The 27,751-nt window shown below is 36.6% G+C and overlaps 1 protein-coding gene across 4 annotated transcripts in view; it reads left to right on the forward strand.

The window, feature by feature from the left end:
• The window catches only part of GPBP1 (GC-rich promoter binding protein 1), a 108,910-nt gene that overhangs the window by 73,850 nt on the left and 7,309 nt on the right, over nt 1-27,751 (forward strand). For all 4 annotated transcript variants that reach the window (XM_036762846.1, XM_036762865.1, XM_036762854.1 and 1 more), the window contains 7 exons: nt 7,119-7,242; nt 7,416-7,639; nt 14,583-14,649; nt 16,640-16,824; nt 17,952-18,092; nt 23,406-23,570; nt 25,780-25,967. In XM_036762846.1, coding sequence (XP_036618741.1) covers nt 7,119-7,242; nt 7,416-7,639; nt 14,583-14,649; nt 16,640-16,824; nt 17,952-18,092; nt 23,406-23,570; nt 25,780-25,967 — 1,094 coding nt within the window. The remainder of the gene's footprint in view (nt 1-7,118; nt 7,243-7,415; nt 7,640-14,582; nt 14,650-16,639; nt 16,825-17,951; nt 18,093-23,405; nt 23,571-25,779; nt 25,968-27,751) is intronic.

Consider the following 27,751-nt stretch of genomic DNA (forward strand, 5'->3'; position numbering starts at 1 on the left):
GCTCAATCTTGCAGTAACCAAAAACAATTGTTCCAAACCAAAAACAAATGTTCCAAAAACAATTATTTAATAGATTTGTTACTGTGCTCACAAAACCTTTTGATTATAGAAATTTGCCACTAAGAGATTAAGGACATAACTTCTAGTAAGGGAACAATGTTTCCTTAATTTCATGTCACTTCCAGGCAGAAGTTATGTCAAACTGCAAACTGCATTGAGCCAGGCTTAAAGTCTGCCAGGTTTCAGCTGGGGAATCAAGTCAAGAGAATCCTGCCTCAGCACATGGGGAACAGCCATTCTCTCAACCTTCCCTTGAGATCACCCTCTGCGGTTTGTAGACGAGCCCACAGGGTTGTTAGCATCACGGATCAGTGGCTCAGACAGCCTTTCTTGATATGTATACCTGGAGCTAATCAGAAAAAGTCAACAGTCCCATTAGGTCTTTAACTGGCAAGTTCCAATAATCAGTTTAAGATATGACTATAATCTCACATTGCTTAAGGAACATCTTTAAAGTGAGCCTTAAGTAGCTTGCATGCGCAAACCTTGTTCATAAAATTTTCCCATTAAGATCTTGTTATTGCTCTAATAGATTTGCATCAGTTTCCCAAGCTTCTCTATCTTCCTCTGACTATGCCCAGTCTGAAAGAATGAGATATACTTTGAGAATTGAACTATGTAAATATGATAGGTTCAGACACTAACTTTATGTTTTAGGTCATGGAATGAATTCAGATCAAAACAGAAACATTTAACCTTTCTATCAAGGTAAAAATATTCCACAAGTTACCTCCCTCTAAGAAACCCAAACCGAAGATGTCTCTGATTTAGTTCCAGTAATTACTTACACCATTTTGAAACATGTAAGGACCTTATTCCATATAGATACACAATAACTTTAAATCCCAGCCTTAGTCTTTGGGATAATGATTCAACATTGCCTTTGTATCTTTATTTCTTTTCTTTTATCTAATTATTCCCATAGCATTTATAAAATAATGTTCTTATTACAGGGATTCAGTCTTTCTTATGACTATACAAAAGTCCCAATTTACTCAATTATCTGATTGAAAACAGCAAGATTTCACATATTTGCATTAATCAAGCTTTTCATTTCTCCCCATAAAATAAAGCCTTCCTAGGTCTTTGAGTACCACCACTTCACAATAGTATCAAATTCTGACAGATACTTTTCTCTTTATCACTAACTACTTGTTTTGATTACAGAGATCTGCCGTCAAAAGGAAAATAAAGCATCACAGCCTTTCACACGCAGCGTCACATCCTCCTGTTCTCTCTGAGTTCCTCATAGTATCTCTCCCAGAGAGTAGGTTCTTTTATACCAGGTGGCAAGTCTCATTAATCAAAACTTTACCAAGACTCACATCTTAAATTTAAAAATCTCTTCTAAGCTAGTCACTAGACATCATTTGCAAATTCACAGCTAATCAAGTTTCTTGTTTGGGAGCTAAAACACATTCTGTTCTTTTTCTTGGGGCTAATGACTGTGCCCACACAAATGGTTTCCAGGGACCTGTGCAAGTTCACAAAATGATGGGAACTGACAATGGACCCTGGGGAGGGGCTGATTCAGGTGCCCCTGCTTGCCAGCCCCCATTAAAAAAGCACAAACCAGGAGTGGGCAAGAACCAATCCAGATAAGGCTTTCATCCAATCATCTCCTTTCCATACACAGTAGTCCAGGGGATGCCAGTCAACCCTGACAGGCCTACATGCTGGAGGTGAGTTATATTAAAATAAGGTCTTGAGTAGTGACCTAGGCCACAGGATCCTCATCAAAGAGACATCATTCTTCATCTCGCTCAATGATAGGGAGGAATCAACATTTGTCCAGGCCTGTCTGGGCATCTCTGTGAGTAGGAATAGACCCATTTAGATTAGATCTTACAGGTCTTTCAGAAGAAGGACTGGGCTTTGAAGAAAAAGAGGGATGGAGAATGAGGAGACTGAGGATGCTGTTTCAAAATTCCTTACTCAATCTCCTAGTTTGTTTTCTAACCTAAAGGCATCCCAGAGTCTCTTCTCCTCATCGTGAACTTTCATAGAACTTCTGTCTCTCACCCCATCCTGAGTCATAAAATTTCCTCTGTCTCCCTTATCTTATGCCATCCACTTTCCTCATCCTGTCCTCAATCTCTTAACCCTCTACATAAGCATATCTCTCAGACATCTTGGTCCCACCCAGGGACTCAATTCACAGTGGGTTTGAATATAAACTTCAATACCAAGTTATTATAATAAATTATACAAAAAAATTTTACAAAACGTTTCTTCAGAAAGTACTTTCCCTTTCTTCAAAAGTAGTTCAAAATTTATCCTCATGTTAAAAGGAATAATTACTTAAACTTTCATGAAGAATATCAGTTGGACAGCTCTAAAATAATGTCTCTTTCCTCCTTAAAGCAAAAATAAACCTTTAAACATTGGGATTCATTTACAAATTCCCAAGTACTAAAAGGTGTTTACCTTGGGGAGGAAGTTCAGCCCCCTCCATGGCCGCGCCCCCCCCCCCCCCCCCCAAGGCAAGAACATACCTAATTTAAACTAGCCTTATCAGAATAACAAAGTTTACCAGGCCTTCAAAATTCACTCAGTGTCCTTTTATTCCCTTGTTTTTATCACTAGAAACTAATTATATTCTGGAATCTCACAGATAGTGAATGTGGTAGTTCATAAACCTCCAGATTAACATACATAAATATGTCCTTAGATGATACAGGCTTGAAAATCACACCCTTATATTTTTCAAGGATTTTCATTTGCTCAATAGGAATTCTACAACACAAACCTTTTGCACAGAGTTTATAAAAACTTAAATATATAGACAGAGCTTGGAAGTTTAGCCTAATTCATTCATTCCTAGTTTTTTTTTTTTGCACAATTCTTAACCTAATATCTAAATTATAAGAGAAATTGCTTTTTCAAAATTGCAAGCCTTGAAGGTACAATCTGGAACGCAATAAATCACCCCAGTGACAATGACAAAGAACAAATGGTATGGTTATCTTTGACAAGCAGGTGACAAACCTAACCTTGCCACCATTCTTACATCTGCAACAGATGGTGAACCTATTCCCCACCATTCTTACATCTACCTGGTCTTTTCCAAACATTTCTCACATCTGGCCTTCTGGCCAGATGTTTGCAACTATCCCTCTTTCTTTTGGGCCCCTCACCCTTAGGTAAATATGCGGATGTAAGCATCCTGTGTCCCTATTTTCATTCCCAGAGGATCCCACGGTCACTAACTTGCCTTCCCGTGGTCACTGACTTGTCTTCCAGAAAGACTGAGCAAAAAGCTGAGATTTAGATCCCACTTATTTAGATTTCATGAGAGGTCTTCACTATCCCACTCAAGTATTTGAGACCTTATTTGAAGTTAGATCATCTTGAGTCCAGGCTCAGCAGACGTAACCACTGTCCTACCCACCTACTTCTAATGTAATAAGGAACACTTATACTGAGTCTGGAAGAAAGCTAGAGATTAAAAGAAATGGACCTGAAGAGGGAATACATTTCAAGCATGAGAAGAAACCTTTTTAAAGAAATAGGAATTGCTGAGTCAAGTTTAGGAAATAGCTAGTATTGCCACTTTAGCTGAAATATAGAGTGTATGAAGGTGGTCTGTGAAGGTAGGTAGAAGCTAAATTGTGGAAGCCTTTAATACTAGGTTGAGGAGTTCATGTTTTATCTAGAGGCACTACTCATGGAAATGGCATGATCAGATGTGTATTTTACGAGTATTTCACAGGAAGTAGGATTAGAGAGTGAAAGAGACCAGAAACAGGGAAATCATTAAATGGGTTACTCTTGTGACTGGTGATATTGATGGATGAATGGTGAAATAGATGGATGTGAAAAGTTGGAGTTGAAATCTTCAAGATTTAGCAACTGATACTTGGAGGATGGAAAAGAAGCTTGAAAAGGGTCAAGGTTTCAGTGTGGGTAACTGGAAGAATAGTGCTAAACTCAGTAGCAGTAGTGAAACTTGAAAGATAATGAGTTGATGGTAAAAATTATTTCTTTTTGTATATGTTGACTTAGAGATGGTCATGAAAAATCTAGGTGAAGATATTTAGAAGCCATTGGGGACTGAAGATTCAGAAAGAAATAAGAGGGCATAATAAAATTCAGGGGAGCTGATGAGATTTACAAGGTAGTACATGTAGAGAAAACAAGGATCCGTGAAGGAAGTTTGGAGAATACCTAGGCTTGATGGGTGGGAGATGGATGAAGATCCAGCAAAGGAAATTGAGGAAAAAAGTTCAAATGAATAGGAAGTGAGAACCAGGACAGACCAATGTCATAGAAGCCCAGAGGACAGAATCTTCATGAGAAGGGGATGGTTGACAAGATCAAAAATTACAAAAGGTCTTTGGATTTAATGGTTAAAGTGTTTTGTTGGTAACACAAATAGCAGTCTTAATCAGGAGGATTTAGAAAGCCAGATTGCAAGGGATTGATAAGTGAGGGGGATGTTAGGAAATGAAGGCAACTAATGCACTCAGTCTATTCTAAGAGCTGGCTGTAAAATAAAGTAACAGACGGCAGGGTCAAGTGAAGTTTTTTTGGACCCAGGACATAATGAGATAGGGGGAGGGAGAGAGGCGATGAAGGGAAGGAAAGCTATTGAAAGCATAAGGGTTGTTGGTCTTGACAAAGGCTACAAGGCCACCTTTTTCTTAGGTACCGGAGGCAAAGAAACAAAGAAGGAATTATGTAGAGGTGTTTTAAGTTGTGAAGTTGTGAAGAAGAGGAAGAGGTGACAGCCTCTTAGTAAAGAAAGAGGTGAGAGGAAGGTGGTGTTGGTAGAATAGGGAACTTGAATAGAGAAGAGTTTTGAAAAGGGCCGGTATTGGGAGTGTGGTAGTGTAAAGGCAATCAGTGAATGGGAAGATCTTTCCTGACCATTTGAGTGGGCTTTAGGGGCCCGGCTCTCAGGGTCCTGGGAGGAGTATCTAGGACTAGAGCCAGTGGTAGGCTCCTGAGTTCTGCTCCACGTGATGACATGAAGCCTGTGGTGGGAGGAGCTTGCTGAACGGTTGGAGCAGAGCTAAGAGGCAGTTAGTGAGAGCAGTTAAGAGCTGAAGGAGAGAGGAAGCAGTCAGCTAGCTGGAACACAGCTTGGAGATTGCGGCAGAAGCAGCGGCGACAGCGACAGGCACTACAGGAAAAGCTACAGAAAAGCAGGACTGACCCTCGTGGAGACTGGAGAGTACTGAGCAGGGTCTTGAGGCCAGTGGGCGGTCTTCTTGATAGAGGGCCCTGGCATGGGGGGGGGGGGGAGGGAAGCACTAGTATGGCTTGGCTTGCTGCCATAATGTTTTTCTGTGGCCTCCTGGTCACTATTGTGAGATGGGCCTACTGGTTTTGGAAGGTTCTTGCCAGGATGTTGAATTGGGGACACTGGTCCGTGGGTCTGCTAATTTTGAGTTTCAATAAATGCTTTAACTCCTCTGCCTTCTATGTAGAGAATTCCTTATATCCTGTGATTCTGGACCATTCAGGCATATATTCATGGTTATCTTTGAAGTCATGAATTCTGCCTTATTGATATATCTTAGTAAGGGAAAAATAGGAGATTGCCATCCAGAGTGAGGGCCCATGGGAGAGTGGATAAAATGAATGTGTAGTAGATTCAGTTTCAGGACTCTAGCTGTACTTAGCAGTGGGTGAATAGGAGTGAAAATTGACAGTGGGACCAACCTAGAGTTAGGAGTTTGTCAGGACTTGATTGTAGATAATACAAAGGGATGAAGGATTAAAGGATCGATCATAGTTGAGTTGGTTGACCATAGCATCAAGAAGGGGGAAAGTGAGTCCAGAAGAACATATGATATAAACTGGGAGACCAGGAAGGGGTGGAGGGATTGGAAGTCATGTTAAGGATGTAGAGTAAATTTAAGGTGAAGGGTGATGTCTTTTAGGACACACTAAAAGAATTGCCTAGTGAGAACCCAGTTGAGATTAGGTAAGGTAAATATGTAGTGGATTCAGTTGCATTGCTGGACAAGGATATGTGCATGTATGTATATAATTATTGAAATCAAGAGTTTTGTGGATGGAAATACTGTTTTTAAGAAGACTGTTCTATTCAAGTATTTATAGGGCTGTCAGCAGGAAAGAGTGATAAAACTTGTTTTCTTTGGTCACAAGACAGTAGTAGGTAGAAGCATCAGAGGCAAATTTAAGTATAATGTGAGGAAAACTTTCTGCTGGCTTTCAAGAACCCAGTTAGCATGGTATTGTGGAAAGAGTTCTGAGTTTGAGGTCTCAGGACCTGGATTTGAAACCTCTCTCTGTTGTGTATTACAATGTGACCTTGAGCAAGCCAAATAACCTGTTCTATGTTTCAGGTTTCTTCATTTGTAAAATCATTGAATTGGACTAGATAACAACCCTCTAAATCTGTGTGGCCTCCACACTATAGTTGAGGCTATGTGCATGTTTTCTGTGCTTTAGAAATTAAATTTTTTTGAGTGTAGTTATGGTGGTGGAGACTGTTAGCACTTACCTAACTGTTTTGGATACTCTGGATTTTTTTTTTTTTTAAGAGAAGCAGGACTATTGGCATCTGGGAGAAGCTTTTAAGTTTGTGATAAGGACTAAAGAATTGTGTGGAAAATTACCAGCTTGTGTTAATTTTTTTTAAAAAGTTTTTTTTAATTGTGTTTAAGTAAAGACTGAAGAAAATTTAAAAGAAAAAAAATGCATCAAATTGTCATTTTCTTAATGGCAGTAGTACTCTTACTCTCTGGTGTAATTTAACAGTTTTATGATTAGACAATGAAGTTTTAAGAACCTACTCTAAATTCTTACCTCATGAAGGGAATTAAATTAATTTAACATTTTGGTGAAGAAAAAATATTGGATAGAAAATGGTAAATATTGGTGTTAAATAGCAGCTACAATTTAATACTAATTTTTAAAATGCCTGGAATATGGCAAGTGATAAAATGTTCCTCATTGTATTCTCAAAAATACTTTAAAAGGTTGAAATACTAGGGAGTAATCTTTTGTTCAGAAGTCTTATAAAATTATATGAGGTAAAAGTAGAATGCTTCCTGTATTTATGCTTAAAATCTGTATTCTTTCAGTCATCACTGAATTTTGAGAAGCATTCTGAAAACTTCCAATGGGCAGAGAATCGTTATGATGTAAATCGTAGACGACACAACTCTTCAGATGGCTTTGATTCTGGTGTTGGACGTCCTAATGGAGGTAAAGTTTTTTCTAAGGACTCTTGTTATATTTTAAAAATTGGTTTGATTTTTTAATTCTTTTTTTTTCTTTTAAACATTTTATTTGTTTGGCAATATTTTCTTCCATGTTTTTTTGCTTTGTCTTTGAGCAAAGTCATCGTTTCAGTATTTATTTTGTTTTTGCCAATGTAGGAAACTTTGGAAGGAAAGAAAAAAATGGATGGCGTGCACATGGAAGAAATGGTACTGAAAACATAAATCATCGAGGGGGATACCATGGTGGAAGTTCCCGTTCTCGAAGCAGTGCTTTCCACTCTGGAAAAAGCCAAGGACTGCATGAAAACAATGTCCCTGACAATGAAACTGGGAAAAAAGAAGACAAGGAAGAACGCAAACAATTTGAGGCTGAGGATTTTGTAAGTTTCTTGTAATTATAATACAAAACGAGGTTTCATTGTTTCTTCAAGTGCCATTTTATCCATTATGCAAGCTACTTCATGAGATTTCACCAGTACAGCTCATCTTATACAGGGATCACCCTTTCCATGCATAGGTAAGAGGTATTAGTCATTTGACCACTTATTTTTTTATTTTATTTTAAAAATCCTTTGTTTAGTGGGTCTTTTTATTTTTAATCTATGTACACCTCAACTTTTGAGTATTGGTCTAACAAATATTATTAAATTCACTTCACCATAAAGTTTTGCAGCTACTAGGGAGTTTGCTAGTATTGTTTAATAAAATCACATCATATGTAGTCTGCATCATTTATGCCAAGAGAACAAAAAGGTGTGGGTGGAAGAGATGAGGGAAAGAGGGAGATAAATGTTTTATTCTTTTAGAAAAATCTTAACCTTTTTATTAATTCACATTGTTTCATAATTTATTTGTATCATGGAACTTGGCAAGTAGGCATTATATTTTTGAAGTATTTGAGGAACTATTTTCAGATTGATTTTAAACTTTTGTTGATTCAGAAATTTTTTTCTAACTGCAGCAAACTGTCTTCCCTCTTTATTTGAAAAGAATAATATGTAGCTTCGTTTTAGGAATACTTATACTGACTTTATACACATTGTTGTCCATTCAAATAAGAGAATGGTCTCTAGCATCCCTAATAGATACCAAGATAAGGGGAAGAGGAGACCTGAACTCTTTATTTTTGACTGTTCGTCAGATAACAAGTGGATTGGAGATTTATTTTGAAAGGAAAGTGATAGAAAAATTTTTTGTCATGTAGAACAGGGGTTAACCTCTCAGTCAAGAATGGTATTTACATTTTAAAATACAATAAAACTTTATTTAAAGGTGTAAATATTATTCTTAGCCCACTGACCTTGCAAATGCAGGCAACCCAGACTTCTGATCTAGAAAGACTACTCCTAGCAAAGTTGTAACAGGGTTCTCTAAGCAGGTCAGGACTATTCTGCCATCATGGGATTTCCTGTAGTTTCTGAGTTCATACTTGAGGTAGTGCTTCCCAGTTATTTTAAAACCACTGTGGAACCACTGAATGGGCTCTAATGTGGTAGGAATATCCCTGATCTTCATAGTAGCTGTTACCATTAGTTGATTTCTCTATATTTGAGCCTATACTGGTACCCTGACTCAGTCTTATGCTCCTCCACCTATACACATACTAACTGCCCTTTCAATTCAACCACTGTCATAGTGGGAGGATTTGGACTTCTACCTCCTTTTGTCCTATTTTGTTTGACATGCTATGCTACAGCAGCAGTTTCTATGGCTGTTGGTTATCATAATTTTCATTAATCTGAAACAGAATTTCACGTGATTGGGGTTAAATTAAATAGGATGTTCATCCTATATTTATGCCCTCATTGGCTGTATTCTAACAAAATAAAACTATGTACAAATTGGAGGTACGTCGTTAAAATAATTATTAAATATCTTTATGTCCATAATGCAACATTGGTAATATAAAGCAATACATGGTCCCCATTTTCCAGTAATTAGTTTCTCCATACTTGCAAACATGAAATGGGATGAATTAAAATTGCATTTATAGGAACCGTTTCTTATTTAATTTGATATGGAATTTGACTTGTATATTTATTAAAATATTACTGAAAATGATTGTTAAACTAGCCTTAACGTAGTTTTTGGTAACAGTTCTAACAAGTTTTTAAGTTATTTTTGCTTGCTCTTACCTGAATAATATCAATTCCCAATTATTTTTAGATTATTCATAGGAAATATAGTTAATTCCAGACTAGGTTTTCCTTGCTGGTTTACATGCTTCCAGGTTAGCCTTACTGAAAATTGATAGGGGAATCAAAAAATGTATGGCAAAAGAAAAATCTGGCACAAAAAGAAAATCATATTCAAAAGCTAAAAGCCTTGATCTGTGTATCTATCTTGAAATCCTACTTAATATTAATATTTGATGTTTAGTATTTTACGTTGCTTTCTATTGCTGCATTTTTAGATTTGTAGCCAAGGATGCTACAAAAAGTTAACATAAAAGCTATTATGTGAAGATCCTAGACATCAAATTATTTTGGTTCTTTTAGGTTTGGCCTAAGAGCTGGTCTATAGAGCATACTACATTGGCCATTGTTGCATAAGACCAATAAGCCCTAAACGCCAACCTTTTCAAGAGAAAACAGGCCTAGTTTGTTCTGCAGTGATTCAGGTTTGGCTGAGGATAGTTTAAGTTGTTCTTATTAAAGCACCGGATATGAGTGCTTGTCCCAGACCGATTCCAAGTTCCATCAAAATTTATACAGAACTAAAATCTCATTATATTAGGATATAGGGAAAATAGCATATGACAGCCCATCTCATATAACCTCTGCTTTATTGATGAGTTTATAACAATTTCTATATAATGAAAACCCAGTACAAGAAGTGTTTTTTCCCCTTTTATCCACATAGTAGTCATTCTCTGTGATGGAAAATCTTTGATTTTGTGCTGTTTTCATTGTAGGTTTGGAGAGCTGGCCTGTGGCTGATGTTGTTTTTTGTCCTGTCATCAAGTAGCAGTTGTGTTTCAACTCCCATCCTTGCCACTTCAAGCATCTTAATCCCCTAAATTAAAAGCAACAAAGTACATTAAAATATATAGGAGCTTGGGGGAAGACAAAGTTCATAGGACAGTACATTCAGACCTGGAAAGGACCTCAAGGGTTGTATAGGATCATAAAACCACAGCTAGACAAGGCCTTAGAGGCCATCTAATCTAATCCCCTCATTATATGAATGAAGGGAAACTAAATCCCAAGGGAAATTAAGTGACTTGTGCAATGTTTCATAAGTAGTAAATGACAGAGCTTGGATTTGAACACAAGTCTTTTTGCTCCAAAGCCAGCATTCTTGACACTGCAATACGCATAATAACTTCTGTCATCTCATACAACTACATTAGGCTTTTCACTTTCTAATTAGTTATAAAAAAGCCAACTTCTGTACCTAGCTTCTGCAGACAATGATTATAATTTGCAGCAGTGTGCTCATTTAAACAAAATCTATTGTGATGTACCATTCAATTTTTAATAAAGTAGTCTTTACCTTTATTCACTAATGCAACTTGAATAATCCAGAATTGCAGCTGATGAAAAAAAATATTTGTAGGCTTTCTTCATTTACTCATTTAATAAGTATTTGTTGAATCTCTATGAACAAGACACTGTGGGAGAGTCGGACATATTAAATACAGTCCTTGGTCTCAGCTTAAAATGTGAAAGTGGAAGTGTATGTGCATATATGCAAAAATGGCATAAGGAAGCAAATGATAACTAATGGTACTTAAGCTATAATTGGTATGTCAAACATTTAAAGCTAATTGAATTTATTATATTTATATTTGAATATTCTGGTAATTAATTGTTAAGACAGCATAATGAGACCACATCTGACTCATAATGAGAACACCTGACTCAAGTTACAAGCTAGTCTAGTTTTTGAGTTTTAGCTGTTCCCCGTACTCCATTCCATGCTAAGGATGGGTAGATAATATTTTAAGATTGAGGTAAAAGAATAGTCTGAGAGGTTACTTCTTTCTAAACTTGCTATCTTTCTTGTTCATACTTTTTTTCTGGTTGGGGAAATAAATGTCAAAGGCCTTCTATCTTCTGACCCCAATGAAAGGGCATAGTGATAATGTTAACAACTAAATAGATGATACTTTTAGATTTCTGTCGATACTGATATCGTCAGATGCAAGATCACTGTTGGAAGGGACTTCAGAGATGTAGTTTTTTTTTTTTTTTTAATTCAGCATATATATTTTTTTAAATTTAATATATTCAGTTTTCAGCATTGATTTTCACAAAAGTTTGAATTACAAATTTTTTCCCCATTTCTACCCTCCCCCCACTCCAAGATGGCATATATTCTGGTTGCCCCATTCCCCAATCAGCCGTCCCATCTGTCACCCCACTCCCCTCCCATCCCTCTTTCCCTTCTTCTCTTGTAGGGCAAGATAAATTTCTATGCCCCATTGCCTGTGTATCTTATTTCCTAGGTGCATGCAAAAACTTTTTTTTTGTTGTTGTTTTTGAATGTCTGTTTTTAAAACTTTGAGTTCCAAATTCTCTCCCCTCTTCCCTCCTCACCCACCCTCCCTAAGAAGGCAAGCAATTCAACATAGGCCACATGCGTATCATTATGTAAAACCCTTCCACAATACTCATGTTGTGAAAGATTAACTATATTTTGCTCTTTCCTAACCTATCCCCCTTTTTTGAATTTTCTCCCTTGACCCTGTCCCTTTTCGAAAGTGTTTGTTCTTGATTACCTCCTCCCCCTGTCTGCCCTCCCTTCTATCATCCCCCCTTTTTTATCTTCTTCCTCCTTCTTTCCTGTGGGGTAAGATACCCAGTTGAGTGTGTATGGTATTCCCTCTTCAGGTCAAATCTAATGAGAGCACGATTTACTCATTCCCCCTCACCTGTCCCCTCTTCCCTTCCTACAGAACCACTTTTTCTTGCCACTTTTATGTGAGATAATATACCCCATTCTATCTCTCCCTTTCTCCCTCTTTCAATATATTCCTCTCTTATCCCTTAAATTGATTTTATTTTTTTAGATATCATCCCTTCATATTCAACTCACCCTGTGCCCTTTGTGTGTGTATATATGTATACACACACACATATATATATAAGCATATTCCTTTCAGCTACTATGATATTGAGGTCTCATGAATCATATATGTCATCTTTCTATGTAGGAATGTAAACAAAAAAGTTCAACTTTAGTAAGTCCCTTATGATTTCTCTTTCTTGTTTACCTTTTCATGCTTCTCTTGATTCTTGTGTTTGAAAGTCAAATTTTCTATTCAGCTCTGGTCTTTTCACTGAGAAAGCTTGAAAGTCCTCTATTTTATTGAAAGTCAATCTTTTGCCTTGGAGCATGATACTCAGTTTTGCTGGGTAGGTGGTTCTTGGTTTTAATCCTAGCTCCATTGATCTCCGGAATATCATATTCCAAGCCCTTCGGTCCTTTCATGTGGAATCTGCCAGATCCTTTGTTATCCTGATTGTTTTTCCACAATATTCAAATTGTTTCTTTCTGGCTGCTTGCACTATTTTCTCCTTGACCTGGGAGCTCTGGAATTTGGCGACAATGTTCCTAGGAGTTTTCTTTTTGGGATCTATTTGAGGAGGCGATCTGTGGATTCTTTCAATTTCTATTTTACCCTCTGGCTCTAGAATATCAGGGCAATTCTCCTTGATAATTTCTTGAAAGATGATATCTAGGCTCTTTTTTTGATCATGGCTTTCAGGTAGTCCAATAATTTTTAAATTATCTCTCCTGGATCTATTTTCTAGGTCAGTGGTTTTTCCAATGAGATATTTGACATTGTCTTCCACTTTTTCATTCCTTTGGTTCTGTTTTATAATATCTTGATTTCTCATCAAGTCACTAGCTTCCACTTGCTCCAATCTCATTTTTAAGGTAGTATTTTCTTCAGTGGTCTTTTGGACCTCCTTTTCCATTTGGCTAATTGTGCCTTTCAAGGCATTCTTCTCCTCATTGGCTTTTTGGAGCTCTTTTGCCATTTGAGTTAGTCTATTTTTTAAAGTGTTGTTTTCTTCAGTATTTTTTTCAGTATTTTTTTGGGTCTCCTTTAGCAAGTCATTGTCTTGTTTTTCATGGTTTTCTTGCATCCTTCTCATTTCTCTTCCCAATTTTTCCTCTACTTCTCTAACTTGCTTTTCCAACTCCTTTTTGAGCTCTTCCATGGCCTGAGACCAGTCATGGTTTTCTTGGAGGCTTTTGTTGTAGGCTCTTGCGCTTTGTTGACTTCTTCTGGCTGTATGTTTTGTTTGGTCTTCCTTGTCACCAAACAAAGATTCCAAAGTCTGAGACTGAATCTGGGTGTATTTTCGCTGCCTGGCCGTGTTCCCAGCCAACCTACTTGACCCTTGAATTTTTCATTGGGGTATGACTGCTTGTAGAGCAAAGAGTACTTTGTTCCAAGCTTGAGGGGATGCGCCATTGATTTCAGAGCTATTTCTATACAGCCAGCTCTGCCACCCCAGCACTCCTCCTTCCTCAAGAACCACCAACCGGGACCTGACGCAAATCTTCAGCAGGCTCTTCACTCCTGCTCTGATCCGCCACTTAATTCCTCCCACCATGTGGGCCTGGGACCAGAAGTAACTGCAGCTGTCGTTCTGTAGCTGCACCTCCCCCGCAGTCCCTGGGACAGTGGCTGAACCATGAACTCTGTCCCCCTCAGCTTTTCCCACTAACCTTCTCTGTTGTTTTTGGTGTTTGTGGGTTGAGAAGTCTGGTAACTGCCATAGCTTACTGATTCAGGGCGCTAGGGCCTATTCTGCCTGGCTCCTGGTTTGGCTGGTCCTGCTGCCTCCCACGCTGAGCTCCGCTCCCCTCCACTCCATGCGCAATAGACTTCATCCAGTGACCATCCAGGCTGTCTTGGGCTGAATCCCTGCTTCCCTCTGCTCTTTTGTGGGTTCTGCAGTTCTAGAATTTGTTCAGAGGCATTTTTTTACAGGTTTTTGGAGGGACATGGTGGGGAGCTCACTCAAGTCCCTGCTTTCCAGCTGCCATCTTGGCTCCACCCCCGGAAGTCGACATCTAGTTTTACTCCCTTATTTTATAAATGAGGGAACTTAAGTATAGGAAAATCAAGTTATTTGCCCAAGGCCACACAGGTTGTAAATATCAGAGTATGATTTAATTCTAAAGCCAGTAGCCTCTCTGCTGTACTACATTCCACTGTGTATAATTGACTTGGCATTTTAGAGTTGATTGTATCATAGCCTATCAGTAATTTAACAATTCTTAGTAATTTTAACTGGATTTTTGCTTATTTATGTCTTGAGGTTGAACAATATTTGTTAAATCCACAAACTTTTCTTTCAGCCCTCTTTAAATCCTGAATATGAGAGAGAGCCAAATCAAAATAAATCTTTAGCTGCAGGGGTATGGGGTAAGTATTTTTTTTTTGGTCCATATGTGGAATATAAAATAGCATTTATAAATTTGACTGTTTAATAAAATGCAACAAATGGGAAATTTGTTAACAAGATGGTTATGGAGGGGAGAGCACTAGCAACAATATGAGTCAGGAAAGGCTTCGTGTAGAAGTTCGTACTTGAAACACATGAGAGATTCTGAGGCTAAAATGATGAGGGAGTGGACTTGTAAGCATGACATCAAGAGATGACCAGTAAGAAGGCAAGGAGATGGAATTGGAATACCATGGAGAGAAGGCTGGTCCTTGGGTGAGTGAGGCTTTTTAACTGAGTCCCAAGTTTTACAGAACAAATCATTTCATTAAAGGGCATTTGTCCTGTGAAGTTTGGATTCTGTCAAAGGACTGTACTTGAGGACCTAGAGGACCACATGTTGCTTCAAGGCCACATGTTCCCTACCCCTGGTTTAAGCTATATCCCCTTTCATCTATTGCTGCAGGCAATTTGGTAGCTCACAGAGAGGCAATGTGAGTAGTAGAGAGAGGGAGGAAATTGCAGAGATGATGTGGAAATAGAAAGAAGAAGACTTAGGAAATTATTTGATGTGTGTCATAAGGGAGAAGTAATAGTGAAAAGTGATTGAGATTTTGAGCTCTGGTGACTCAGGGTGCCATTACAGAAATAGAGAAGTTGGGAGGCTGAGTAGAGTAGGTCAAGTGAGGTGAAGTGGGGAGGGAATGGTTCATGTTGGAATTCATGCTTTCTTGTTATCCATATAGAAATATACAGCAAGTAGTTGGAGATGGGAGATTGGAATAAAGAGGGCAGAATACATATATTTGGCAATCATCTGTGTAGAGTTCTTATTGTAATTGTTGCAAGTGGTAGTGATTTTTATCGAGAAACATTTGTTGATAGTATATGCTTTGTTGCCTACTATCTTAAGCATTGTTTCATAATGCTTTTTAACCTTGCTTATCTGTTTTCACTATTGTCAACCAAAGTCACCTGAGTATAAAATAGCAAAATTTAAAATCTAGATTCTGCTAATACTTCCTTTCTCACACTTGATACCCTTAACCAGACTACTCTGTGAATTTCATTTGCAGGATTTCTTTAGAGAGAGATGCTTCCCTCCATAATGAACTATAGTAATTATGTGTCACTGTGAGGTGATTATGACAACTATACCACATTCAAAAATTCTTCTGAACTTTAGGAACATTTTTTCTCCCTGATTTAAAGCTACTAGTAACCTTAACAGCCTTTCAGAAAGCTTTCTTCAAGCTTGGTAACCATGATCATCTCTTTTTTTTCTTAAAATAAGAAGAGATATGATGTTTGCTGGTGACAACTTCATGAGAGGGGTTATCAAACGAAATGGTGCAAAGGAGGAATTGATGGGGGAAAATGTTTAATTTCTTCTCAATAGGTTGAGGGAGAAGAATGTGAGTAATACATAATGCAAGAGTTCATTGTAGTTTAAAAACGAAAACATTTTTCAAGATAACTGAAACATGAAGAATGAAATGAACATTTACACTTGGTTAATTTTTTTAATTAAAATTTTTCAATTAACAAGCAATTATTTTCTCTCCTATTTAACAATACAAATCCCTGTAACAAATATTCATAGTCATGCAAAATTCCCCTATTAGCAGTGTCCAAAAATGCATTTCATTCTTTATGTTTAGTCCATCCTTTTTATGTCAGTTATCTGGAAACATAGTTGATTATTGTGTTGATCAGTTTTTAATAAGTGTTTCAAATTTTTTTTTTACAATGTTGGTTTGTTTCTTAAAACATACTAAGCACTGTATAGTTAAAAGAAGGGTACAATATTAGTTGACATTGAATAACTATTTTATTCATTTGCAATGTTAGTTTTTAAGCATCCATTGAGCATGTGGTTTAATTTACTCCAAAAAAAAAGTTTGTCAGACTTTAGTTACTATCATAAAGATCTAGGAAAAGATAACTATAATTTGTTATTTGTTTATGCAGAATATCCTCTGAATCCTAAATCTAGAGCTCCAAGAATGCTGGTCATTAAAAAAGGTAGTACAAAAGATTTACAGATCTCTGGATTCCCTGCGGTAGGAAATCTTCATTCTCAGCCAGTTAAAAATGGAACTGGTCCAAGTGTTTATAAAGGATTAGTCCCTAAACCTGCTGCTCCACCCACAAAGGTAAGGATTTTGTTTGTTGTTTAAGTTTTTTTTCCCCCCAAAAGTATTTGAAATATTCAGTAGTAGTAACTTAAAATATGTATGCTCTTAAAAACTGCACCAACTTCTAACAATTTGCTCATATCTCAGTATCTGAATCTGGCCCATTGTGTTTTCTTAATAATTTCTATTACGTTTTAAAACTACTCAACTCTTTGTTCAAAGTGAGACATTAGGGATAGGGGCAGGCCATGTGATTTCTTTAGTATAGGGAACTCCTAGGCAAGGAAACTCCCTCTATCAATTCACATTCGTACCTTTTTTGCAATTTGTGGTCTGGAGTTGACTAGATCAGTGAGAGGTCAAGTGACTTGCTCAGGTCGTTTAGTCAGGTTCAGAGACAGGACTTCCACTGCAGTCTTCCAGTTTAAGACTGATTCTTTGTACAAATTGAAACAGTAACTTTACTGAATATTGAAACCTACATAAGCAACATTATAATGTGTATTGTAATTGAGTAGTCATTAAAACCTGTTATGGGAAGGGCAATAGGAAGTGCCACCCTTAAATAAAATTGTTATCTACAGTAGTGGGCTAATGACACTTTCGGTAATCTATATAATTCAAAATAAGAGTTTGAAAAGTCCTTTGAGAGGCAGAAAGTGTCAATTGTGGGGATCTTAGTAGAAGGCTTAGTAGAGATGGTAGGAGGGAAAGACAGTACGTGTTTTGTCTTATTAGTACATCTGACATAAAAACACTTGGAAGATTTACAAAATGCTCTCTTCAGAATAACCCTAAGGCAGGTAGTACAAATTGCATTCAGCGTTAACTTACTAGACACCTACTATGAACAACCAACATTGTCCCTACTTTACAGATGACAAAAAACTGAAACACCTGTTGCGAAGAATGCCTGTACTCCCAGTCCAGAGACATAGATTTCTTCTAAGTTAACAATAGAGCTTAGTGATTTGCCTATATACTTGTTATGATTTTTGTCAAAACATTGCAGCATGTTTAATTCTTTTGCTGTCATCTTTTTATTTAGACAGTAACTATTTGTGTGTGTACATAAATATATATATATATATATATATATATATGATCTTTATATTTTTATTATTTTTCCTTTTTTTGTTTTTTAGCCTACACAATGGAAAAGCCAAACTAAAGAAAATAAAGTTGGAACTCCTTATCCTCATGAGTCTACATATGGCATTGGCAATTTTAATGCCTTCAAATCAACTGCCAAGAATTTTAGTGTATCAACAAATTCAGTTAAAGAGGTATAGTAATACTTTTATATCATTTATCTCATATTTAAATCTTAGTAATCCAATAAATATGGAGTGGAAATAAGATTAAGTGAATGATGTATAGAAGTATGGTATGTGGATATGAAGTGTATTAAGGTAGTTTGAACCCTCTCTGAAAAGTAGAGTGAATACTAGATAATTTTATTATTTATTTTGCTTTTTGTTTAGAGAGTGATATTTGAGAGTATAGTTCTTTTTTTCCTGCTTATCTTACTTAATTTTTATTTAAATTTTAAATTATCTAAAATTTGTTTTGTTTAATTTGAGGCAGCTAGGTGGCACAGTGTGTATACAGCACTGGGTCTGGAGCAGAGAACTGTAGTCTTCATGGCTTATTTGTATGTATGGACCCCTCTCCCCTTCCCCCCAATCCCCTTGATAAGAGTGTTATTGGCCCCTTGGAGTTTCCCTTGTCAGGAACATGCTGAGTTTCTGGCCCCTAGAACTGAAGTGCTTCAGCCTTCAAGTACCCTCAAGTGTTCCTGGTCAGAGCACTGGGTTTCTAGCCTGATGCTGGCTTGCCTGGCAATATTCTTTTCCAAATGGTGCTGTCTGCTAGAGTCTTTGGGAGCTCCTCTCCACCCCCACCCCTCTCTTCTTTTTAATTTTTTTTCCCCAGTTACATTTAAGAACAATTTTAAATCTAATTTTAGAATTTTGAGTTCTACATTCTCTCCCACCCTCCCTTCCCTCCCCCATCCTTGAGAAGGCAAGCAGTTTGATAAAGATTAAAAATACTCAGTCATCCAAAAGATAATTCCATATTAGTTGTGAAAGAAAACACAGACAAAAAATTCAAGAAAAATAAAGAAAGTTTAAAAAACAATATGCTTTGATCTGCATTTAGATTCCATCAGTTCATTCTATGGAGGTGAATAACATTTTTCATCTGGTCCTTCAGTATTGTCTTGGATCTTTGTATTGCTGGGAACAGCTAAGTCATTCACTATTGAATAGTAGTTGTTACTATGTACGTTATTCTCCTGGTTCTATTCACTTTGCATCAGTTCATGTAAATTTTTCCAGGTTTTTCTAAAAGCATTCTGCTTATTATTTCTTATAGCACCATTGTATTCCATCACCCTCATATACCATAACTTGTTCAGGCATCCCCTCAATTTCCAATTCTTGGCCACCACCAAAAGGGCTGCTATAAATATTTTTGTACATAGAGGTCTTTTCCTTTTTTGATCTCTTTGAAATATAAGCCTAATAATGGTATTGCTGATCAAAGGGTGTGCACGGTTTGGTTGCCCTTTAGGCATAGTTTCAAATTACTTTCCAGAATGGTTGGATCAGTTCACAACTCCACCAAGAGTGCATTAGTGTCCCAATTTTCCCACATCCCCTCCAACATTCACCATAATCCTTTTCTGTCATATTAGCCAATCCTGATAGGTATGAGGTGGTACCTCAGAGTTGTTTTCATTTGTATTCCTCCAATCAGTAGTGATTTAGGATGTTTTTTCATGTGACTATAGAAAGCTTGGATTTCTTCATCAGAAAACTGCCTCTTCATATCATATGACTGACTGTTTATTGATTGGGGTGTTGTAAATTTGAGTCAGTTCTCTATATATTTGAGAGATGAGGCCTTTATCAGAGAAACTTGCTGTAAGATTTTTCCTAGCTTTCTGTTTTCCTTCTAATCTTGACTGCATTAGTTTTATTTTTTAATTGAATGTAATAAAAAATTGTCCATTTTACGTTCTGTAATGCTCTCTGTCTCTTGTTTGGTAATACATTCTTATTCATAGATCTGACAGGTAAACTATTCCTTGGTCCCCTAATTTTCTTACACTATCCTTTATGCTTTATATACTATACCTTTATGTCTAAATCATCTACCCATTTTGACCTTATATTGGTATGCGGTGGGAGGCCTTGGTCTATATCTAGTTTCTGCCAAGCTGCTTTCCAGTTTTACCAGAAGTTTTTGTCAAATAGTGAGTTCTTGTACCAAAAATCTGCATATTTGCATTTAACAAACACAAGATTAGTATGGTAGTTCCTTATTGTATATTGTGTACCTAACTTATTGCACTGATCACCACTCTATCTCTTAGCCATTACCAGATTGCTTCAATGATTACTGTTTTATAATATAGTTCGAAATTTGGTACTGCTAGGCCACCTTCCTTGATGTTTTTTTTTTTTTTCCATTTAGTTCCCTTGATATTCTCGACTTTTTGTTCTTCCAGATGAATTTTGTTATTATCTTTTCCAGTTCTTTAAAATAATTTTTTAGTCATTTAGTATGGCACTGAGTTAGTATATTAATTTAGGTAGAATTGTCATTTTTATTATATTAGCTCAGCCTATCCATCAGCAATTAATATTCTTCCAGTTGTTTAGATCTGACTTTATTTGTGTGGAAAATATTTTGTAATTATGTTCACATAGTTGGTGGGTTTGTTTTGGCAAGTAAACTCCCAAGTGTTTTATATTCTCTACATTTTTTTAAAATGGAATTTCTCTTTCTATCCTTGCTGCTGGACTTTGTTGGTAACAGATGGAAATTCTGATAATTGAGAGTACAGTTCTTATGAAAAAAAAGTTTCATTGTACTGTTTGTGGAAATACATCTTGTACAGTTTGTCTGAAAATGTTACCACCTTTTACTCTATTCTCTTAGGTAACAGACATTATAATAATGTTTATTTTACTATGTTGAAATGCTACCATTTATTTGCAGTTATCCTTTTCACATAGTGCTATAACAGGTTAAAGTAAGAAGGAATAAAATTAAGTGAACCTGTTCCAACAGTTGGAACATAATTCCCATACCTGCAAAGCTGCATATATCTTATCTATGAAGAGTTTCATTACCTTATCCAGTGAAAATTACAGGAGATACTAATATAATAACATCATATTATTTTTGAAACTACTTAGGATGATCAGTTTCCTTGGGATCTTCTGTACTACCAAACAGAGTTTAGAGAAATACAAAGGAAAAGGTTAAATATTCTCAACTCTTGTTTGATGTGAGGAAAATGATAGCTCAAGAAGTGGCTTGAGGCTAAACAGCTAATCAGTGGAAGATCTGAGCATGAGAACAACCCGTCTCAGCTCCCAGTGAAGGGTTTTTTCACTGTACCGTATTGAGACTGCAGTTAGAAGTAATGATGTGGATGATTATGCATGCTAATCTAGCTATAGAGACTGAGGAGGGGAACCATCAGGAGAAAGACAGTCCCTTTATCATAGAAACCCAGATAGGAGAACCTATACAGGAGACTATCTGGGTACATAGAGAGAGAAATACATTAACAAAATAGTGTCAACTGCTGCAGTAGTAATACAATTAAATAATTTCACCTATTCATTTTTATGAGTTCTATCAAAAAAATGTTTTGTTATGATGATAAGTCCTGAGAGATGGAGGTACTGCTCTACTTAGCTGCTCCCCCTCATAATAAAACAATTGATTCAACAAATATTATTTTTTAGTTAAATCAGTTTTATTTAAGAATTTCCAACATTGACAAATCTTCTAAAAAGCATCCAAGCACAGAACACAGAACTTCAGCAAGCAGCATTCTTAGGGGTATCTTACAGACCTTAGAACTTCCACCCTTCTTTGAGACACACCCTGAGCTCACTGGTAGACTCTGCTTCAAAGAAACCCTGCAAAGCACACCACAAGCTCAGTCAATGTTCCCAGTCACAGCCCCCATCATCTTCGGGTCACATTACCACACTTACATGTCATTAACAGAAAAGAACACACACCATACATTCATACATTCACAGCAGTTGATGTAAGGGAAAAAATACAAATAATTCATTTCACTTAACACATTCAACTAGTTGGTTAACTAGGAGGAGAACTCACTTAAAAGTCTTCCATTCAACAAATATTTCTTAAGCACTACTATGAGTCCAACCCTGAACTAGGCATTAGATTGTTGGTTTGCTTGTTTTGTCTAGATCTGTAATTTCATCTGGGTTTTAGGGAACCCACAGTGTGGAAATTTCCTCCACTGATGAAGCTCTGAAGAAAGTCTTAGAATTGCCTGAGGCAATGACAGTTGTCAGTTGCCTAGTGTTGCACAGCGAGTAAGTTTAAGAGGCAGGACTTTAATTTAGGTTTTTCTGACAAGAACCAGTACTCTGTCCAGTATGTTGCACCCCTAGGTATTGTGCTGGGGATATAAAGAGACAAAAAATAGTTGCTGACAGCAAGGATCTCAAATTATAATGGGGCAGAGAAAATATGTATACAAAGAGGTAAACTGATTAAAATACAATGTAATTTCTAGGGAGGAGGGAATAAAAGTTGGGCAAATCAGGAAACGTTTCTTGTGGGAAGTGGCACTTGTAATACTAAATCTTAAAGGAACATCCAAATAGCAGAGAAAATGAGGAGTTGGGGGAGGAAGGTATTTAGAGGTCTGGAATCTGGAGATAGTCTTTATTTCAAGCAGAATAACAACAGCAGTTAGGGTCAGTTTGCTTGGAACATAGAGTGTGTGAAGGGAATGAGCAATGTTTTAGTCAACCTGGAAGTATAGCTGGTGAAGTACTTTAAATGTCAAACAGAGTTTATATTTTATTCTAGACTCTAGGAACTGGAGGTAAGAGGGAGTCACCAAAACTTCTTGAACAATTTTAGGAATATATATTTGGCAACTTTGGAGGATGTTTTAGAGAGGAAAGAAACTGGAGGCAGGGAGACCAATTAGCAACTCCAGGCAGGAGTTGATGAAAGCTTAAATTAGGTGGTTATGGTGTAAATGGCTGCAAGAAATATTCTGAAGATTTTGGAACTAACATTAATTAAGAGAGGAGGAGGCAGTGATTGAAAGGGGAGATTTAAGAATGACACCTAGATTGCAAACTTGAATGCCTGGAAGGGTAGTGGTGTGCTCATTAGAAATAGGGAAACTAGGGAGAGAAGTATGTTTTAGAGGAAAGATAATGAGTTTTAGTTACCTCTAGTAAATGAAGTGCTTAAATATTACCACAATGAGTTGTAAAAAGTGTCAAAAAAATCTTACTTTTAAGCCAAAACTACTAGTGGCAACCCATCCATCAGAAGTTTCCTGCTGTTGTTGACAAAAGGAAATTTGTGCTGCAAGAAAAAGTATTTTCCTTTTCAAATTTGAATGTACAGGAAATGTGGGGAAATGTTATGTTATTTTTCTGTTAAATACAGGTAAAAAGCCATATTGTGAATTTAGGTACTGCTTTATGAAAACAATTCACTATGTTTGGTTGTCTAGTTAATTGTTATTTCTGTCTCAGGAATTGATCATTATTTGTATTTTTTCCCATTAGTGTAATCGCTCAAATTCCTCTTCTCCTGTGGACAAACTTAATCAGCCTCGTCTAACCAAACTGACCCGGATGCGCACTGATAAGAAGAGTGAATTCTTAAAAGCTTTGAAAAGGGATAGAGTGGAGGAAGAACATGAAGATGGAAGTCATATTGGACCAGAAAAGGTAACTGCATTTATAAAACCTCTGATGGATGTAGTTTAATTGCAGGCGCATTCATTTATCAGTTGAACTGTTAATGCATATCAAGCTTATCTAGATAAGTTAGTATGCTCAGAATAATTTTAATACATGAAATTAATGACTACAACAGGCAACTTACTTGGCACATAAGATGACTTGACAAGCTCAGTTAAGAGATTGTGGTTGAACAAAGTATATTTCTGTGATAGATTGTTATACCATAAGAAGTAACATACATGCGGTATAACAGAGAGAGAGAATAAAGAAAAATCAAAAGAACTACATGGAAACAAAGTTGTTTCATAATTGTTAATTTGGACTGTACATATGATTGCACTGGTGTAGGCACTTCTAAGAGTGAGCAATCTCCTGCTAACAATGCAGGTGGGCACCTGCTTTTTAACTGTTGTCCTAGCCGTGTAAGGCATTGAGAGCCATCGTGTATTGGAGGCAAGAGTTGAACTCAGGTATCTTCAAGGCTTTCTCTAATCTCTATATGCCATAGTGTCTCTGATTATAACTGTAAATATTAATAGTACTCTAATGATTGTGTGATTACATTGATTAGGGGTATTCTTTCCAGTAATTTAGATCTCAGTTAGTCCTTGCCTACCTGTCCTGTGGTAACTCTTGTTCATGAATAACGATACTGTGAATAACAATACCAGTAATGAGGAAGGGAAAAAGAACATGTGAACAATAAGATGTTTGATAAATTCACTAAGCCAGTAACATTTTATTAAGCTAATGATGGATATTTGATTTTATATGCTTAAGCTTTTATGTATAATGGAAATTGCTCATGGTCACGATAAAAGCTTTTATCAATAATAGTGATAGCTAACATACATAGTATCTAGGGCAGCTAGGTGTAGGATAGAATCTAGGTCTTGGATAGAGTACTGGCCCTGGAGGCAGGAAGGCCCATCTTGCTGAGTTCAAATCTGGTCTCAGACACTTCATAGCTATGTGACCCTGGACAAGTCACTTAACTCTTTTTGCCTCCATTTCTTCATTATGTCATATGAGTGGGAGAAGGAAATGGCAAGCCCCTCCAGTATCTTTGCCAAGAACACCCCAAATGGGATTGTGAAGAGTTAGTCTTGACTGAGTAACAACAACACGTAGTACGTGTCCACATAGGCACAAGCACTGTGCTAATTGTTTCACAGTTATCTCCTTTGATCCTCACAATGGCCCTGGGAAGGAGGTGCTAACAATACCTTCATTTTCCAGTTGAGGAAACTGAAGCAAATAGGTATCTGAGACTGAGTTCAAACTCCAGTCTTAATGATTTCAGGCTCTATCTTCTGTGCCACCTAGCTTCTAAGAGTGGGGTTGAGGAACTAAGGGAGGGAGAAAAAATGTGCTTCACCTTTTTTCTACTAAGGTAAGCCTTTGTGATTAGTGTGTAACCCATTGATTCCCTGAATTTGCGTTCTTCCTGTTTTGTTTGTTTGGCCTTGCCTTAACTTCATTTTATCTTCTCACTTGAGCTCCATGGAGTAGATGTCATCATCTAATAATGTATTCCATTCTCTTTGGTGAGGAACAGAAGACATAAAATAGCCATTGCCAGTTGCTATAATCATGAACCTGTCTTCCTGTCAGGGGCAAGTCATCAGTCTTATAAAAGCATCTATTACTCCTTTTCTGGCAGGAAAGACTTCTGCTGGCAGTAATCCTTGACTGGAATATTGTCTTACCCCATTACTCTTTAAAAAACAATATATCTTGACTGTCATTGCAGGCATTCAGTATGGGCCTTTCTACTGAAGTATTTTTAACAGTATAAAGAATCTATGAAGAAGGCCAAAAATGTAAAATAGTTGTAGGAGACTACAGTATGAGAAAAATAATTATTTGAAGCACCTGAAATTTTTAATTCGGACACACGTCTTTGAGATTATTCTTAAAAAAATCAAAGGGAAACATGACTTACGAAAAATAAGTTTATTTGACTATTTGAGTGATATGTTTATTTTATACAAATGTTATACCTCTGGTTTAAATAGCTCCCAGGGAATTGATGGGATTTATGATAGTTTCATTGGTAAATTTCGCGTTGAAGCTCAAATTTGTGAATAATTCTTTGAAGATACGTATCAAAAAATTTTAGAAAGTGTTTTATAATCCTCTTCAGGACTTCTTTGATAAGTAATTGTAACTCTTTACTCTCTGAAATTATTAGGATGATGACTCATTTAATTTGCATAATAGCAACAACACTCACCACGAAAGGGACATAAACCGAAATTTTGATGAAAATGAAATTTCGCAAGAGAATGGCAATGCCTCCATGATTTCCCAACAGATCATTCGGTCTTCTACCTTTCCACAAGCTGATGTCCTTTCAAGTTCACTTGAGGCAGAACATAGGTTAGTATTAAATTGCATTATCTTTTACTTTGTCAAAAATGTTTATTTCCTGTAGCTATTATCTATATTGAATGCTAAAGATTATTTCAAAGAATGAACCTAATGATTCTTGTGTGATTTTTATAGCCTTCAGAAATGTTTTTAAGTTAGTGAAAATTTGCTGCCAGTCCCCACTAATTTGAAATTTAAAGTAATTTAAACTAAAACTTTATCTTTGGATTGTCAGAAGAGAGTTCACATAGTAATGAGTGGCATAATAAAATTACTGGCAGAGTATTTGATGAATTACCTTCAAGCATATGATATTTATGTATAATCATACAAAGATGGGTAACTGTTAAGAACGATCTGATTAGATCTCATTAGCTACCAATTTGCGTAACTGTGTTCTTGAAAACAATAAAATATCCTTAGATATTTCAGTTCTTTGCTGGCTTCACATCTCAATAATTCTGAAACAGCACATAATTTTTTTCTGCTTGTTTTCCTGATTCGAAGTAATCTTGATTTCATCATCATTGAAATGCACATGGAGACCAACCACGATTTCAGAGGAGCTATGATGAAATAGGTTTCCCTTCTCTTGACAAAGAGGTGAAGAAGTAGTGCAGGATGAAACATTTTGAGACATGGCTAATTTGTCAATTTGTTTTGCTTGATTAGGCTTATTTATAACAAAGGAACATTTTAGGTGGTGTCTCTGCCTCCTTTGTGGGACAATGAGGAGCCGGGGGAGTGTAGGGATAGTGGTTCAAAAAAGAAAAATAAGGATGAGTGTCAGCAAAGCACCAAAAAGATGCATAGAAGAGAGAACATGGGTGGTTTGGACAAGTGGGATAGTTTGGGAACTAAGTGCTAAATTTATTGTATGCTTTGAAGGAACAAAAAGGGAGATAAACATTATATGGTAGAGTCAGTTTCATGTTCAGGTACCTTTTTATTGTTCTATGTGGAAACCCTCATGTTTGCTGATACTCAGATTATCAAAAGATTAATTTTTTCAAAATGCACATTATCTTAGCTTGTACTGTCATTAGGGGAAATCTCAGTGGTTGTAATCCTTAAATCTTCAAGTGTAATAGCTGATCTTTATGTAGAACTTTAAGATTTAAAAAGCACTTTGTACAGATGATCTCATTTAATTTTCACAACCATGTGTGTGTGTGTGTCCATTTTATAGATGGGGAAAGTGAGCCTAAAAGAGGTTAAATGAATTGATTGGAGTCACAAAGCTAGTGTCTGAGCAATGAATTTGAACTTGAGTCTTTCTGAGTCTAAGCCCAACAACTTTATGTACTCAACCACCTACAAACTCTGTAGTATTAGTTGTTGAAGATAAATTTCATATTGATTTTTGCAGTCTTAAGATAACAAATTAGGGGACATGGTGGACACTACTAGTAAGTAGCTATTGAACCTATGCTTCATTTTGGTTTTTTTGGCCTATGTCCATTATGGCAGGAATGTAAAAATTGAAAGATTAGGGTTAAGGTTGATAATAATTAACTCTGCCCTTCAGTTATCTTGATTGAGGGCATGCTTTTGTTTAAGGCTGATTTTGTGCCTTCTTTCCAATGATTCACAGAATTTTGTCTGATTATTTATCCCACTTGACCTCTTTTTAATAATTAAAGGGACATGACTTACTAGAGCAAAAAAATGATCCAAGAATAGTAATAAGAATACTTTTTAAAGTAGGAAAGGAAATGTTTCATTTATAACTTGTGTCATATCTCTTAGGCAGTCAAGCGCTAATGAGTGTTTTTTCCTTGAATTATTCTCAG

Source organism: Trichosurus vulpecula, chromosome 1, assembly GCF_011100635.1.
Source record: "Trichosurus vulpecula isolate mTriVul1 chromosome 1, mTriVul1.pri, whole genome shotgun sequence".
NCBI classification, from domain to species: domain Eukaryota; kingdom Metazoa; phylum Chordata; class Mammalia; order Diprotodontia; family Phalangeridae; genus Trichosurus; species Trichosurus vulpecula.